The 18,253-nt window shown below is 35.8% G+C and overlaps 1 protein-coding gene across 1 annotated transcript in view; it reads right to left on the reverse strand.

Annotated features, from left to right (window-relative positions):
- LOC135223627 (neuron navigator 3-like) overlaps nt 1-18,253 on the reverse strand; it is a 451,104-nt gene that overhangs the window by 74,213 nt on the left and 358,638 nt on the right. Inside the window, exon 6 of the mRNA XM_064262246.1 lies at nt 5,933-6,084. Coding sequence (XP_064118316.1) covers nt 5,933-6,084 — 152 coding nt within the window. The remainder of the gene's footprint in view (nt 1-5,932; nt 6,085-18,253) is intronic.

An 18,253-nucleotide genomic window follows, 5' to 3' on the forward strand; every position in this document is an offset into this window, starting at 1 on the left:
TCGCTATTTCCACCCCTCTCTGTCAAAAAGGCCTACAAAAATCGGATGTTACTCAATGATCGCAACGTAAGAAGAACAATGCCAATAAAGCTAAAATGGCGGGTGTAAAACGTCGATAAAAACAAAATAAAACCTCTAATAAAAGAGAGACGTCGATCACCATTACTATCTCAGTCATACCCTCTTCCCCCTCCGCGTCTGCTTCGCGCAGACTAACAAACAACACAAAGCACCTTGATGATGCATGGTCTGGAGGAAGCCAATGATGTATTCTGTGGCCAGATCCCAACCGTGAGACTCAATTTCAATACAGCCAAACCAAATCATATACATATATATATATATAGATATAGATATAATATATATATATATATATTTATATATAGTGTGTGTGTGTGTCGCCTGGTTGTGTGTATATTGTAATATATATATATATATATATAATTATATATATATATTATATATATATATATGATATATATATATATTATATATTATTATATATATATATAGGATTAAAGACTTATGAAGTCTCAATCTCTGTCGTAATAAGTATTTTTAATATAAATATCATTTTTCGATGTTAACTATACTATATTGCTTGCTTGCATGTAACACTGTTAAACTCAACTGTAAAGTTTCGTGTATTTCAACATTGTCTGTATTCAAGAGCTTAAATTTTCAGAGAGGAGAACTAAGTTGCGTTACATTAATCTGAACTCTGTTCAAAACAACACGTGTCGAAAAGACAATATCTTGATACATAATGGCTAGTAACATCTTACTGTATTATAAATCTCATCTCAAATGTGAAAGGAGGAAAGGGGCAGAAAATAATTTGCTCAACTTATAATAACTAACATTTTGCGAAGCGCAGTGTAGTTTTCTTGAGCCAAAGCAGTATATATGTTCTACTGACCTTTTAGAACACAGACCAGTTCATATCATAATTAACAGGAGGAATATAATGGAATTTTTCTACAACGCAGTGACTTACTCGACTGTCTGTTCCTAGGAAACAAATAAACTTACAATCAAAACAACATTAATGTGAGCAAGACTTACCAACAAATCCTTCAACATTCCTTGAATGGTTAGAAGACTTCGTGAGACTTGAACAACAATTAAAGAACAAGTTTCAAGTTTACAGTATATAAATATATATATATATATATCTATATATATATGTATATATACATATACATATACATATAATCTTACATGTAAAATTAAGTTTCACAACAAGATAAAATCGGTAGTTGCTCATATTTTCCTAATTTCGTAACTCCATATCCGTTGAAAATGTGAAAGAAATAAAAACAACAAAACGAGCAAACATACAAATCGTTTTCAGAATTTAATTTCTATAAACAAATTCGACAAAGTCAAAAGAGGAGATTCAACACTTTTTGCCGCAGTGAGAAAAAAAATAAATAAATAAAAAATAAAAAAGAAAAAAAAAGAGAGAGAGAGAGAGAGAGAGAGAGCAGACTCTTTGACGCACTCCTTACAAAAATAAGATACTAATTAAGGATATCTTTTCACGCGCTAACGGGATTCCTTTTGATACCCTTTGCTGGAATAAAATCATTTTCATGGAGCGAAAAAGGTCCAACTTTTAGGTTGACACTTCATTTTCTCATCACCATATGCCACCGCCAGGTGGCGCTGCCTCTACGAAAAAAAGAGAGAGAGAAAAAAAAGGAGCTTTAATTCAATATGACAGACCGACGGTTTGCTGGCTATTCTATTTCATACAGCACGCTTCTCAGAATGATAATAAAATCACACTATTGTGAAATGTTGCGATGAAAAAACACTAATCTAAATATTCGAAGGAGTATTTAAACAATTGCAGGACCCGCTCTCACATAGATGACTATGTTCTTTAACAGTAAATACAAATGCAATTAAAAAAAAAAGGGGGGGGGTCCTGATTTTAGGAACCTTAGTAAGTGGCGGAGGCTTGCTGTTTCCCGATCCTTGATTCAGTCATTCTTCTAATTTATTCAGTGATTCAATCACTTTGACCATATGATGCGCATATGTTGCCGAATATATATACAAAGCAAATCTTAGTATTACTGCTCGCGGCCCCCTTCTATTTTTCTCATCCACAACACGAGGGTGACGTTTTCACTCAACTTCGGTGACATTCAAATTGGCTGGGTGGCAACACTTTTTGATAACTTTTTTTAATTGCTTGACGATTTTCCGTTTTATGCCTTTCCGAATATTGTCAACACAGGGATATGAACATGTTCAACTTGTTCTATTAACCCTTCAAAACATTCAATAAATATCATATTGGTTTTCTCTCTCTCTCTTCATCTCTCTCACCTCATGTATCTCCCGGCTCTCTCTCCATCCGGAAAAGACCATCCTCTCCTTTCACTCTCTCTCTCTCTCTCTCTCTCATACACACACACACATACACACAAACACATACATTCTAGTTATCGCAATAAATAAAACTTAATTGGTATAAATGATGCCGTTCTACAGGTTCAATGTAAATCACTAAAAATGTTATTCGAGACTTTTTGTATTTCAGTCCTGATGAAATCAAATTATCTTTAAACGAGAAGCCATGTTGCAGAAAATCATAAAAATTACATATTAATGGAAACTCTAACAAGCATTTCACCATAATCATTTTACATAACTCGCCTGACCATATTTATTCTTTAAAATGGACAGCGGCAGAAACCATTCCAAAAATATGGCCCTATGATAACATGAGCAAAAATGATTTTCCAACAGCAAACAAAACTTTGTTCTATTCATAGGTCCTATTCCACATTAAAAATGTCCATTTGCAACAATTATTGCCGTAACGGGGCGAAAACCATTTAAAATATTTATCATTGTACTGTGTCAAAATCAAGATATGATTTATAGTTGTCATTTACAATTTGGATTATAGTGACTTTTTCAAATGTATACTAAATATTAATTACGATTCCTTAGTGCAGTTACATTGCGGTGCTAAAAAAATGTATAATTACACGGAACTAACTAAACTATTGGAAATCTTAACTAACAGGAGAGAAACTAATAACAAAAGCCTTGGGGAAATCTACCTGAGAATATCTACCTCAAGTTTTCTCATCTATTATTTTCATTTTCTTGCCTCTGAGCAAAGACTTTTTTTTTCTGAACTTGTTTCACAATAGCTAATGATGGTCTCTCTTACATGGCTTTGTAATATATATTATCCTACGCCTCACATTTCATCCCTCATTGTAAACATCTCGTGAAGTTCATATGGCCTCGAAGACCTGCTCACACGTTTACGTATTTTCCAATTTAATAGTGATCATTATTTCTTAACACACCCCTCTCGGCGTTTACTTCTCCACTTCCAGAACCTTTATTCCACAATTCTACAGCTCGCCACTCTCCGGCATCAATTAGCTCTCTGGGCTGTTCTTCGAAATCAGAAGACGTGATCTCGCCACAGCCCCCACACAACCGGCCCTCTGAATTAGCACAACAAAACGATCAGAGAACGTCCGGACACCCAAGGTCCCTTGCGTCCCTTATCCTCGCCCCTGTGACACGGCTCCTGAGCAGCCATTGGCCCCTTATGAGCTAATGGGTGGCGATGTACCGCAACCATTGTCCTGAACGGTGCCAGGGGGTGTCAATCACAGGCGGGGAGGACTTGCACGGTAATGGATCTGCACGACCAGCATCAAAGCGATGCTTGTTATGGACGAGATGAAGTCTAGTGCTTGGGGAAAGCGCTTTGACAGGGTTCTCAGGTCGAATCTGACAGGTCACTGGTTCAGTTAAAGGACAAAAGAAAATATAAAATCTTTTCCAAATGTACAAAATTGCGTTGTACTAGTGCAGGAAATGGATCGACAATGAACTATCCTAAAGCACAATACTAGTCCTCAAACAGCGCCAATCAGAGTCTACGACATGGCCCTATCGTCAAAGGCCTACTCGATTTCATCCACATGAGGCCTTAGGCCTCTTGGCCTTGAGCCATATTTCCCCATAATCTCTCATTCTAGCTTGTTTGCTGGAAAGAGGAGCGGGAGGCTGGTTGCAAACTATCAGCCAACGACCATAAGGCTGATTTACGACTCGAGAGCTGCTACGCCCAGCGTAGCCAAATGGAGGCGATTAGTTCGCCTTTATTTATCGTCTAATAAAGGGGAGATTTCACGGCTCTTTTATGTATACATAAACGAGTGATTTTGGAGGTTCATTTATGACTATTAGAACGTGTTTGTGAGCACTCTTAATCAACAGCCTCAAAAGAACACTAAATCTTCTTCAAGAGGCCACCTACGACAATATGCCGTGGAAACACCAAAGGAGTTAGAGAACTGATTTTTGAAAGTGAAAGTTTAAAGGCAATCAAGATAAAGTTTTTGTCTTGTTTTTTTTCCGTTATGAACAGAACGTGTTCATCAAGAAAACTAAATTAAAAAAGGCAAACAAGAGAGGCTAGCGGGACAGACTGAATACGGACCGAAGGGAGGGTTCCCTAAAATAGAGCAGGACGATGATGGTGGTGAACGATGATGTAGGTAAAATCGCTAATTCATCAAGAAATGTTTCAGATGAAGCTTTCTTCACAAATGTTGCAGCTTCAATCATCAAAATGATACAATACATCGATACAACCAACAACCTTTACCATCATAAAAGTAGCAGTTACCGTTATTGCGACTCTATCATTTCCAGCTGATCAACAATAATACTGACATTACATGCTGTGAGTTTATAGGCAAAGTGCCTCATTTACATTGACAAAAAACTCATATGTTTGTACAAATAAATATTCAGTGAAAGCTCATTGCCAAATGAATGCATTTATCGAATGTCCTTATCGATTATTTTATTGCAATGACTTCCCATTTTCTAAGCATACCTGTTACTCCCTACTGAAATTCACTGATCCCATGAAATGTATAAATATATTTACCATATATATAATATACACACACACACCAATATAGATATATATTGAGATAGTATATTATATATATTATATATAATATATATATATATATATATATGTGTGCATAATATATATATATATATATATATATATATATATATATATATATATATATATATATACACATTATAACTAAATCCAAGCTAACAAATATTTCATAATAATTCATTGGAATTACTGCACAATTTATAACTGTCAAAGAAATAGAATTACAATTTCCCAACAAATATATGCAGAGAAAACATTAGCGTCTGGGGCAATATCAATCAAAGAGAAATTATGTATCATTAAAACAAACGATTATTCCCTCCAATATCAACGTTTCCATGTCATTATTCGGTTCCAGCACCAGGTGATACTTTAGCTTTTACACTATACTCACCCTCCCTAACCATTTTTTTTATATAAAATCTGGAAAATATAAAATCACTCCAGTCAGTGTAAAGTTGGTGCAAATAATTGTTAAATTATGGATCTCCCATTCATTCTTTTTTTATCTCAAGTATGTGGGCAAGTCGCCAAGCAACCCGAATATTCGTAACAAGGGGAAAATCTAATATGAAAATAGACTTGGAACATACCCAGCAACCATAGCAACAATCATATCAACTGCTTTTAATATGCATTGATAACGAAAATCTCTGCATTGAACAGTCAATGGACGATCTTAATGCGTCGGCTTTCCCAACAGACCAAATAATAATAATAATAATAATAATAATAATAATAATAATAATAATAATAATAATAATAATAATAATAATACCTGTTACATAGGGCATATAATTCACCTATACACTAACAAGTTAAATGCAAAAGCACAATGTATGCAAAAAATGCCTGCAACGTATTTGGCTTGAAGTGTCTTTGATGACAAATTCAACTTTAAAATGATTCTAACCTTCCACTGCATAAACAACTATAAATAAAATAATTCATAGAGGAACTTACCTGTAGAAGGCGCCGAAGAAGCTGGAGTTGAGCTTCGTAGGCCCCGACCATGGTGTTCCGTTGGGGGCCTTCGACCCCCAAGGGCTGGTGTGGGGATTGCACTTCCCCCACCACCTCCGCCACCCCCATGTCCCTTATACGGCGATCCTAACCTGTAAAAACGATAAGGGAAATTAGGGTGCTGATTACATAGTCATTAAGTCAATAGTTATTAAGTCCATTACTATAAATTAAATGGGAGTGTCGCTAAAATACCGATATGATACAGATACACTGACAAATAGTTACAAGCACCAACACGTACTAGAACGGCCTCTCATTTGTCGTACGCTTATCTAAAGAAGTGTACTAACGATACTGAAAAACAAGCTCGTGTAAGTTGCGTAGTGTGCACACATACATATGCTGACACACATGAATGAGCTCACGTTCAGAGCTGAAATGTAATGTTGAGAAAACATGATTCCATTTGGCTACAGAGCCTTTACCTGCAAACCCCTCTCCCCCCTCCCCGCACCCCTTAACTTACCAAATGAAAAACTCAACGAGAAAAATGGAAAAAGAAACAGGTCAAAAAGAAATGTCTGTGGCGACACCTTCCACGTCCGGAGGAATAGACTGGGGCAGGTCTTGGCCTCCTCTCGACTACCACAGAGAATTGGAAATGTCAGAAATGGATGTGAAGCAAAATAGGAGGAAGGGCTCGTGATGTCTATCAAGCTGAACTATCAGATGTTGGGCAGAAGGAAAGTATGAAGTAAAAAAAAAAGAAACAGCTTTATTCTCATGATATCCCATAAAATATATAACATCTACCATGAATGATAAAAGCACTATCACATAAAATAAACAATTGGTGAAGTCTTTCAACGTATATATACATTTTGTAAGAATTATACTGAGGGAGATGAAAATACAAGAACTTCATATATATATATATATATATATATATATATATATATATATATATATATATATAAATACACAAAATTTCCTCTAACTTACTATATATATATATATATATATATATATATATATATATATATATAAAGTGAGAGGAAATTTTGTGTATTTTTCCCTTTCTCAGGAGACCATACAAGTATATATATATATATATATATATATATATATATATATATATACATATACATATATATATATATATATATATATATATATATATATATATAAATGTGTGTGAGTGTGTGAGTAAAACTTAATTTATTGTTTATTTTGTTATGCGATAGTGCTTTTATCATTCATGGTAGTGCATCTGTATTACAAAATCATTGGGTCGGTTATTGTAATTTTCAGCATATATATAATCACAAAACCACTAATATATAGAAAAAACGAACCCATGAATAATGTCATACTCAATAACATATTTTAGACCCATTTTATTCAATAACATACTTTAGACGTATTTTAGTTGAGAACAAATGCGCGTATTCTTGAATAATCTTTATCGAAAAAGAATATTTGTAGGGTTCAGAGCATATTCTGTGCCCGCGGTATCTTAATCCTCCGCTAACAGACAGTAATCTGGCAAAAGCTGATGGCAGCCTTCTATTCGGAAAAGTACACAAGAGCTAAAGTTTAACATCCCCTTTTAAGATAATAATCGTCGCTTTTAGATCTCTCTCGAACATCGTCTTTTATCTCAATCTCATAGAAGAAGAAAAAAATCTCAAAACATATATTCCCCGTCGTCATTTGGCAGACATTTACGCGGTCATCAAAATTCATTCGCCTTATCTAACCCCCAAATTCCTGCCTACCTGGCCATCAGCTAGGCCCTTCGCACACTATAACTGCGGTTAAAAGCTTGTAATAACATTCCGAAGAAAAACCAAGAATAAAAATATAATTTCGTTCCTTTGGGCTTTCTAGCACATGTTTATTCACATACTACTTCCAACCAATGATTCATTCCAACAATGTCCTTTCACTGATGGCATCAGGAATAAAAGGAAAATATGTATCCACATGGAATCTCTCGCAGAAGTTTAATCTAAGGGACATTTGCCCCCCTATCCTAATTGTCCATACTAAAAATATCCCTTCACCAATAACAGTATATGCTTCCATAAACACCCCATCAACTACGAAAGTTTGCGAAATTTGTCTCTCACAAGGCCCCAGAGCCTCTCCTATCATGAACGTTACGCCTACCTTCGCCCTGGTTTATGACGGCCGTAAAACCTAAGCCTCTATCAGGCATCTTATTTGTAAATTACTCTTGTATGATACACGGTGCGAGGAGGAAAAAATCCATTTGTGTACAGCAAGCAATAAAACACGAATCATGGCCAGCCGTTGATAGTGAAGCAGATAAATGCGAGTTTTAGGCAAAATCGTTCTGATGATAAAACAAGCATGAAATTTTGTATGAATGTTGCCTCTTGATTGCAATTAAACAGAAAAGTGCTAGCCTTGAAAAGTTCCAATATTGCGTCATTCTTTCCAAGATGTTAACCAGTGAATGGTGAAATAACCATAAACAACAAGAATGGTTAGTTTTTTTACAATTTGGGGTCAATTTATTGTTTTCCGTCCTATTTACCCTGTTTTATTCCAACATAAGAATTTTTTACTTCAGGGCCACTTAAAAAGGGGTCGCAAAGACAAATGCTGTTAAACTTAAAAAACGATAAATTCCTTTTGCAACATAAGCCCCAATGACTTGCAAACCACAAAGCCTACATCAGTCAAGATCCCACCACAGCCTTCCCACGGCAGGGGTGATTCTACAGACAGTGATGGTGCAAAAAGCGGGTCTCTCTCATAACTGAAAATCTTAATTTCAAATAACAAATCAATGCAGATCAAACACAGTCTTGGTACAGTGACGAATAAAAATTGTCATTTACTACCAAAGAACAATGGTGACACACATTGCTTTGTAAGCCAGCACAGGGTTCAATGTCAGCTAACGTCAGGCTTAGTATATTAAGTGTTATCTAGTAAACCCACCTTAATTGATAAGTGCCAGTGCTAGAGGCAACAAGGGCCTTTAGCTTTCAACAGCTGATTGCACGAAGTTTGAATAATATTGAATGAACAATAAGATTAGGCTCAGGGTAGTTGCATCAACCTAACTGCGTCCCACATATCAAAGCGAGACTAAAGTGATAAGAGAAAACCCCTCAGCCTATGTTATTTTAAAGTTTCAAGTTATGGATAATCAAAACTGCAAACAAACTAGCGAAAATTTTGTCAATGACAGGAACACCAAAATAATGATATGCTGGTTACAGTAACACTGTTAAGTGTACCAACGTATCATGCTATTAACAATGCCTATGCCACCTCATGCAGCATGGCTGGTTGAAGGTAAAGGTATGGAAGCCACACTGATACAATATAAAGTAATATATTAAAATAGCAGTAGTCTGATCTTCAAAATTATCAAGGCAAAAAGAGCTCAGAAGCAGAGAGTGATTCCAAGCACACAATGATAGCTGTAGAATGTACTTGGAATGAAGGTGACATATCAAAATTAAGAAACTCATGACCTTAGCAGCTAACTCCGGGGAACTTAAGTATCACCTGTAACATCTAGTACATTGATACAATTTAGAAAAAAACACAACTTAATCCATCTAAGTAAAGGGAGAGCTTTATTAATCTAGCAAAAGAGTAATAACTTGCATCTTTTTCAGATATAATGTACATACAAAATTTGTCATCAAAACCTTTTAACACACACACACACATCTATAAGATATGTATATATATATAGATATATATTTATAATATAATATATATATATATAGATATATATTATATATATATATATATATATATATATATTGCACAAGCGTAAATCTAAACGTGCAACAAACAGTTTGCTATTTAATGAATGTCAGATATCTTACAGACTATAAAAGTAATAAATAAAAACAACCATTGTAACACCCGTTAATAATAATAATAATAATAATAATAATAATAATAATAATAATAATAATAATACTGTTACAGGAAATTACACAACAAACTTAATCCTTTATACAAACGGCCCTCGTGGTGGTTCGCATCCTTAAAACTACAACAAGAGGCGGACGCGCTATTTCCGGTTTTGCCATTGTTCAAAAAGTTCATCCATCAGAAGAGAAAAACCATAGAGATGCTGCGTAGTTAAAGAGCTGACGTCATCACTGTAATGACGGTAGCGCCGCTTCCGCTTGAATAGACCCCTGGCAGTTCTCATAGAGATTGCTGATAATCAGCATACAAGATGGCAATACCCCTCTCTTCGGGTCTTCTATCCACAGCCATCGGTCCCAGCTCCCCCTCCCAACAACTCCCCGTCTCCAAAAACCCAGCTCTATATGACTCATCTTGAAACATAACAATCTTTGGTGGCTAAGCATGGCAAGATCCTCTTACGAGTGCGTAGGCCTACGGCCTAGAGGAATAATGCTACAGTACTACTGCAGAAATAATGCTGTGGCTTTTTTTTTTTTTTTTTTTTTTTTTTTTTTTTTTTTTTTTTTTTTTTAACAAAATGTAAGTAGTTTTATGGTAAAACTAAACACGGTTACTACGTATTATGCAAAATCTGCTAGAAACTGAAAACTGCAAAAGAATAATCTTCATATATGTAAAAAGAAAAAATGTTAATAAAAATATTAATAAAAAACTATAATTTTCAGGCGTACTTGGGAATTCGTGGCAAATTTAGGGCTGCGCTGTTAAAGCAGGCAGACATGAGAGAAATCGGCTTAATGTCATATGTGGGGAATATTCTGAGGGAACTGCATCTGCACTCCTATCAGCCACTAAAATTAACGCCCGATTTCCACACACAATTAATCTCGCAAATCGCATTTACCGAAAGACTGTTCATCTTCCAGCATCCCTAATATCCCGTGGTCAACGTTATTATGAGGAAATAAATTATCTTTATAATGGCTATCTGATGGCTCCACATAGCATAAATAATTTTATTTGTACAAATGACACGCCATGTTTTCACGGCAGTCATTCTCATCTCCTTTGATAAGCAAGTTAGAATTATACCGGTTTATCAGAAACGGTATTTCAGCAACAGCCACGGCAGCATCCAATATTTAAATGGTTTTTTTTTCCGAGAGGTCAGCTGTTTTTTAAGCCATAGGAAAACATCTTAGTTCCCTGACAGTGGAACAAAACCTTAATACATGAGATGAAATTATTACAAAAAACATTATGATTTCAAAGCATAACAATTATCCTTCATAAGGAAACAAGGAGTATTTCCACTATTTTTGATATGATGATGAGACGAGCATCTCTGCCAAAGAGTTAAGAAAGAAAAACACTGTTATCCTGCCTTGAAAGATGCATTCTCAAATCCTCTTTTAAAAGTTCACGTTTATCACAAAATACTCTTATTTAAAGCATCCAAAGAAACGAACATCAGATTAAAAAAAATATTTTGGACATTTGAACGCTGAATAATTGTTGATGAAAGTGATTACTGATCTGAAAACCGGTTAAATCAAATTCAATACAGAAAAAATGAAAGGAGTAGCAGAGTGAGGAACCAACGAGATGTTCATGGGAACTGAGAATGCTAGTGTGTGAGAAGACTAAACTAATGGAAGACTTTAGCAAGAATTTCGGCTTCAGAAACCACAAAACCGCTACCGTATAACCTAACTCCTTATAATACCTATGTATGTGTGTTTCGTAAGTAAACCATCATAATGTTAAACTTGAGTCGCAAAAGTCATTGACGCAGGAATTAAAAAAAAAAATGCAAAAAAAAAAAAAAAAATGCAAAACAACAAAGAAAAAATTCCCATGAAAACAGATTTCACAAAACCTACAGTTTTTTCCATGATTACTGGCTTTCTAGCTATATGTCTTTTCCGCTACGCCCAAAATCAATAAGTATCATCTGCTGGTCACAAAAGAAACCAACCATACCAGTCACACAAAAGTCGGATGAAAATCTGATGAAAGGACACGCAACGTACCTAACATCGCCAAAACTATGTCAGTGACTGCTACAACTTCCAATATTGTTAACAACGTCATCTCAAGGTGAACATATAGTATGTATGTATGTGTATGTACACATATGACTATATATATATATATATATATATCTATATATATAGATATAAATATATATATTATATATATATGCTGTGTGAAGTCTAGTATTTATTCATTCTTTCTCGTATTTGTTCATACACACGCACATGAAATATATATATCTAAACAGCGGTCCACCAGACCGGTGTAACATTAATATATAGATTTATATATATATGTATATATTATATATATATATACTATATATATATATATATATATAGAGGATGTAGTATGTATGTTGTGTGTGTGTTCTTTTTCTATATGGCTAATTCTCTCGTATTTTTTCATATAGACGTGTATAAAATATGTATATATAAACATATATGTATGTATGTATATGTGTATAAACAAATACGAGAGAGAATAACTATTAGACGTTATACAAAAAGGATACTGAAACAAAAGATTCCTTGAAGTAACACTCAGGCGAATAAGAGAATATTACGTCACAAAACAGGAAATAGATGGGCAATGAAACTCGAAAGCATGATCTACGCATACTGAAAATACTGGGCTGGAGCTTACACGATTTTGTTTACAGCTGGATGATATGTATCAGCGTTGTAGAAAACTTATGGAAACCCACTATCAAAAATCTATTTGGGAATTACTTTTAGATGCATTGGTAAAGAGTAATGTTCCATCCGCAGTTCCTAGCCGAAAATCCATTACGCTAAACTGGTTCCAATAAACATGGAGCCATACTCGTTTAATTATCGGAACTAGGTTTAGTTGATGAAGAATCATGAATGAGTTGTGTGGATCTCTCTCTCTCTCTCTCTCTCTCTCTCTCTCTCTCTCTCTCTCTCTCTCTCTGATCCGACACAAACACTTCTTGCATTAGTTTTTCTCTTGTGGCCTATCCCGTTTCTCTCGCCTGCTCCTGACATTCCCATTTATTCCTTTTCAAACTTCTTATCCGCTCTATTCCCGATACATTCCATGTTTATTTTCGCCATTCTTCTCGCTCTTGCATCCGACTTCGAGCCATCAGTTCCTGGCAGCACTCTTCATCAATTTTCTGTGCCAGCAACAAAAGAAGGAAGAGGAATGCAGCCGAGGGAGAGTTAAGAGGTCACTGGATGGCAATCATCGGCGAATCTATAAACCCAAAGTCATTTGAAACAGAATAAACCTATCCAATACGAGATATAAACGATTAATAATTTATAATAAATAATGTTCAAGCATCAATCATTCGGAAACTCTTCAAAAGAATAAATTCCGATAAAATTTCTTACACTTAAAAGCAATACTACGATATACTATATATAGCAGTGCAGGCATCAATCAGATAAAGCTACCCCAACCCCTACCTCACTGGCCCCCCGGAAAAAAATGTTGTGCGGGGAAAGAGGGGGGTGGGTTGAGAGGCACGTGGGACCGGGGGATGGGGGGGGGGGGGGGGTTTAGAATCAAACCCCGAACGAGAGACGCGCCGCCACACCGAACTGCGAAAGCGTAATTGAATCTCCAAACTTTTAGAGCACCGCCAGAACTATTTTTCTACCCTCCGCTGGGAAATTTTTTAAGTTGCGGAGGATTGCTGTTTGGAGGGATGAGCTGCCTTCTCTTCCGGGAGCCTCCAAACTCACCTTACCTCTTACCCCTCGAAGGCCCACCCACACAAAAACACTTTACAGTTTCCAATAACTTGCCTTTCCATAGTCCTTCCCCCGCCACTCTCTCTCTCTCTCTCTCTCTCTCTCTCTCTCTCTCTCTCTCTCTCTCTTGCTCACACACACACACACACACACACACACTTTCACATTTATTTCTCCCCAAAACTTTGGTATGTTGTGATTCACACCAATCTGCGATCGTTTCTTCCCATCTAATAAAAACTACTTTCTTGATTCTGAATCTCTTGAAGGAAGAGAAACAATGCAGATTCATTAACAGCATCAAAAAGAACGGCCAAAGCTAGTTTTTCAGTTTGCCCACTATTTATTCTTCTCGTGTACCTCATTACCTTCCCCTTCTCTTCCTAACTTCTGACTGTCCCCCATTCCTACCACCCACCCACCCACACATATCCCACTGCCGACAAACCCATTGAAGAATCCTCCTCACCTTCCCTGGTCTTCAGTCTCTCCCCAGAGATGGCACAAAGTTGAAAAATAAGACAAAAAACGTTAATAAGTTACAATTTGGGATACTCTTGTCGTTCTGTAATGACTCATTCATGGTTGGAGGTAGCAATTTTGGATTTGCGGAGCCACAATCAAATATTAAATGACAGACATGAGGGGGGAAAATGCTTTTAATCAGCAGGTTCTTTTATAAATGGAATTTCCTTGTAAAAATGTGTCTCCATCTCGCAGTGAATTCATTTGCATAGTTTCCAGATTTCTGATTGAAATTCTACTTCGCCCCTAAAACTTCTCCCAGTGCAAATATATTCAAATCCTCGACAATTTCCGAGGTTGATGTTTTTCCCGGCTGTTTTCACTGAGCAAACTTATTTGGGATTTGAAACTTCCCCCGAAAATATTATGAAGTGTGCAAAACCTATTCAAGTTGGGGATGGTTAACAGAAGAGTAATGTGCTAAAAAAATTAAATAAAATAAGAAATAAAAAAGAAGAAACACACGCAATTGGTATAAGCGATCGCAAACTCCAGAAATGTTACATGAAACCCACAGAATTCATTAACAAGAATACAACGCCCTTAAAACTATACTTCAGAGGGTATTAAGATAACGATGTAAGGTCTCACGCATGACACGTCCCACGAGACCCAGCCATCCTTAAACAAAGACAAGGAAGAGATCAAATAAATGGCCCATTCGTAAAGGGTACATTTGGTGCGTTTGAACTCATTCTGAATAACGTCAGAGTTTCCTGGACCGTGCCATACCCGGAAATTGAGAGCCAATCACATTCCTGGCGCTCCGTACACTATATGAAGCTGGTATTATTTGAACCAAACAAAGGCTCCGAAACGCTTTGATAAGTATTCTTCTCAAGTATTATTGAAACATCTTGCAGCAGAACACACTTTTACTGTATATTTCCAACCTTTGCAATCAGACTATAAATTATTAGGGAGAATGCTGACTCGTAGTAGTGGCCGACATATAAAGATTACGTCACGTCCACATTGGAGGAAAATAATATCTAATTTAATGTACGTATCTATATATAATAATATATTATATATATATATATATATATATATATATATATATATATATATATATATTGTTTGTGTGTGAAGAATCTAAATTATGACGCCAGTAACTACACGCCTTTCTACGAATGTTTTTCGAAGGCATAGCAGAGCAAATTTACCCTTTGGCTACCCAATATGAGCACTACAGGCATCCTCTCTAAAGAAAGCCTTTGGAGGCAGCTGCTCCTGACACATCCACTCCTCCCACTGACAGACGAGCTAAAGCACCGCCTTTTCCCCAAAAAAACTAACTTTTTCTTTGCTTTCTTAATGGCTTTTCCCCCTCTTATACATCAAAAGTAAATAATTCATCTGGATGACACAGGTACGGAGATGACAGCATTATCAAGGGAGCAAAGGAGAGAGAGAGAGAGAGAGAAAAAAAAAAGCCGGGGTTGGTCGAGACATGTCGGTAGCAATAGTGACGACAACAGTTTATCTTTTTATACGTCATGCCTTTCCTGTTTGATGGTGTTAATTAATACAAATTGGGACTATAATCCAGGGAAGAGCAGATAAGATTTGGTTATATTTAATGCTACCAAAGGGAAAGTCCTTTCTACTATTAAGTCAAATACCCACTGACCTATTATCACATAAGTTTTTATCTGCGTGTCTCTGTTCGGTCTAAGTTTACCCCCCAAGCTCTTAAACTCAAGGCGCAACTCATAGCAATGCTTAATAGATATAAATACTATTAATTTCTATATTGCATTTCAGTTGTAATAAAACGTACGGAAAACAATGCCACACATTCTATAAGACCGACGAGGAGCACTTTCCGCAAAGGGGTGGATATATGGCCTAACATTGCGCAACTAATAATTCGCTCATATTACATTCGGATACCAAATCAACTTTCATTCATGGTGACCATTGCACAAAAACTCCTCCATATGTGTGGCCGTAATATCACCCAAACTCCCACATTGCGCTGACGTCGAAATATTTTCTCTTTACTTTCCATAAAATCTTCAGCCCTACCACTTCTGTGTCATGGCAGCAGAGCTGCTCCTGACTATACTGAATGCAATGCTTTTAGTTTAAATAAAGAAATACCCTAGTTTTAAGAATGTCTCACCATTCAGTTCGAGGAATTCAAAATGGGACAATTCTGTAAAAGCTGACAAACTATCACTATAAAAAATGATGACACATTATCAGTATCAAAAGATTTTCACGTCTTTAAAGTCGAATATCCAGAGTTAAAACAATGGCTTATTCTATCTACAATTTTTATCTCCATATATGCGAGTAAATATGAGCGAACATTTATACTTAACATGTAAAATGCATGATAAAAATATAAAGGTCATTAAGAGTTTTTCATAGTTGGCTGCAATATCTTTCTCTTAAAACTAAACAGTCATGCTGGTGGGAACATCCGAGCTATAAAAAGCAATTAAAATTCATGCTGATATTCGACACGTTACGTGTAACATGAGGACGCTTCCCAAAATATGATAAGTTGGAGACCAACTTTTAAAATATTTCACAGCCTTTATAATACTGCGAGTTCTAATTCCATTCAGCACCACAAATACAACTTTTATCAAATAACTCGTCAAGAGATCATTTTACTTTGCTCATGTGACAAGAATTTCCCCCTGGACTTACAAGCTATTTAGGCAACGAGAGAGAGAGAGAGAGAGAGAGAGAGAGAGAGAGAGAGAGAGAGAGAGAGGGCAGAGGGCGCAAAATGGCATTTACATAATTCTAAATGCCACTGCTAATGAGTGCGATTCTAGAATAATAATAAAAATAAAACAAAAGTTTGAATGAAACGTATTTTCAAAATTAGTTTAGTCCTTTTGCTTATCAAATGGGGCACATAAAAACAAGCCTTTTGGAGTTGCTCGTTAATCTAACTACCCGGTTCTCAGCAACTCTTTCAAGATGAAGTTGCTAGCCCCATGCTCTGATTGCGAACCACCACAGTCTTACCATGGAAGTACCTCATTCACTGCCAAGGGCAACAGGATTTTACAGAGCTTGCATAAAGTGCGTGCTCGGGCTCCCTCGGGAATCGAACCCGAAACCCTCAGCTGTTGAAGCTAAAACCTTAACTATTCAATACCAGAAAATTGAAAAGATCTGTAAGCAGACATCTCAATGGCCAGGGAATCCATCTACAGAGCAGCTCCTTCTAACCAATACCAGAAAACAGGTAAAAAAAGAAAAAAAAGAGAGGATACTTTTCGGACACTACAACAAAGCCGTGAATTTTACAACAGGATAGATACCTGAATCTATTTCTAATATTCAATAAATTGACAATGATATCACACCGCCTTAAAATTCTAAGACAAATGAAAATAACATGAATATCATAACTTCTGTCTCACATACATATATAGAACCAAAGAAACATTTGGCATTTTCTATACCCACCTGTCAATTATTCTATCAATATCACTTGTCTTATTACATAATTAATAATAAAAAACGGTTTTGGAATGTGAATTTATAGAAAAAAAATGCATTAGGTATGAAATTCCATTCACTCTACCTAACGCGAATATATTTTGTATTAAAATCTAACCTGCCCGACAAAAAATAAGAACAAAAAACAGTATCTTCACATTATCTTTGATCAACAATGAGGTCACTCAATTATTTGGTAGGCAACGAGTATAATGATGACCTTTGAAAGTAAAAACTAATTATTTAAAAAAGTAAATTATTCACGGGTTTAAAACTAATACAGTTCCATGTTTGATTAATGTTGGCATACAACGATGCTTCTAAGTTGCATCAAATCTTAGGCGAAATGACATTGGTACAACTATGTGTGAAACATTTTTATATTACAAAGTTTAACTTCTTCCTGTGACGACGACGACGACAACGGAAAAAAAAAAAAAAAAAAAAGGAATTTGCAGCTCCTAATTTCCACAAAGAATTCACAGCAAACTCTAAGGTATTAAATAGCCGATTTTCAATACAAGCACACTGCCAACCTTTAAAGATGCTGAACATTGTCATCACAAACTAACGTAGCATCAAAATTAGTTGAAAAGAGCAAGCGTACAAGATGAATTAAAATAAAAAG

This window comes from Macrobrachium nipponense, chromosome 20, assembly GCF_015104395.2.
Source record: "Macrobrachium nipponense isolate FS-2020 chromosome 20, ASM1510439v2, whole genome shotgun sequence".
NCBI classification, from domain to species: Eukaryota; Metazoa; Arthropoda; class Malacostraca; order Decapoda; family Palaemonidae; genus Macrobrachium; species Macrobrachium nipponense.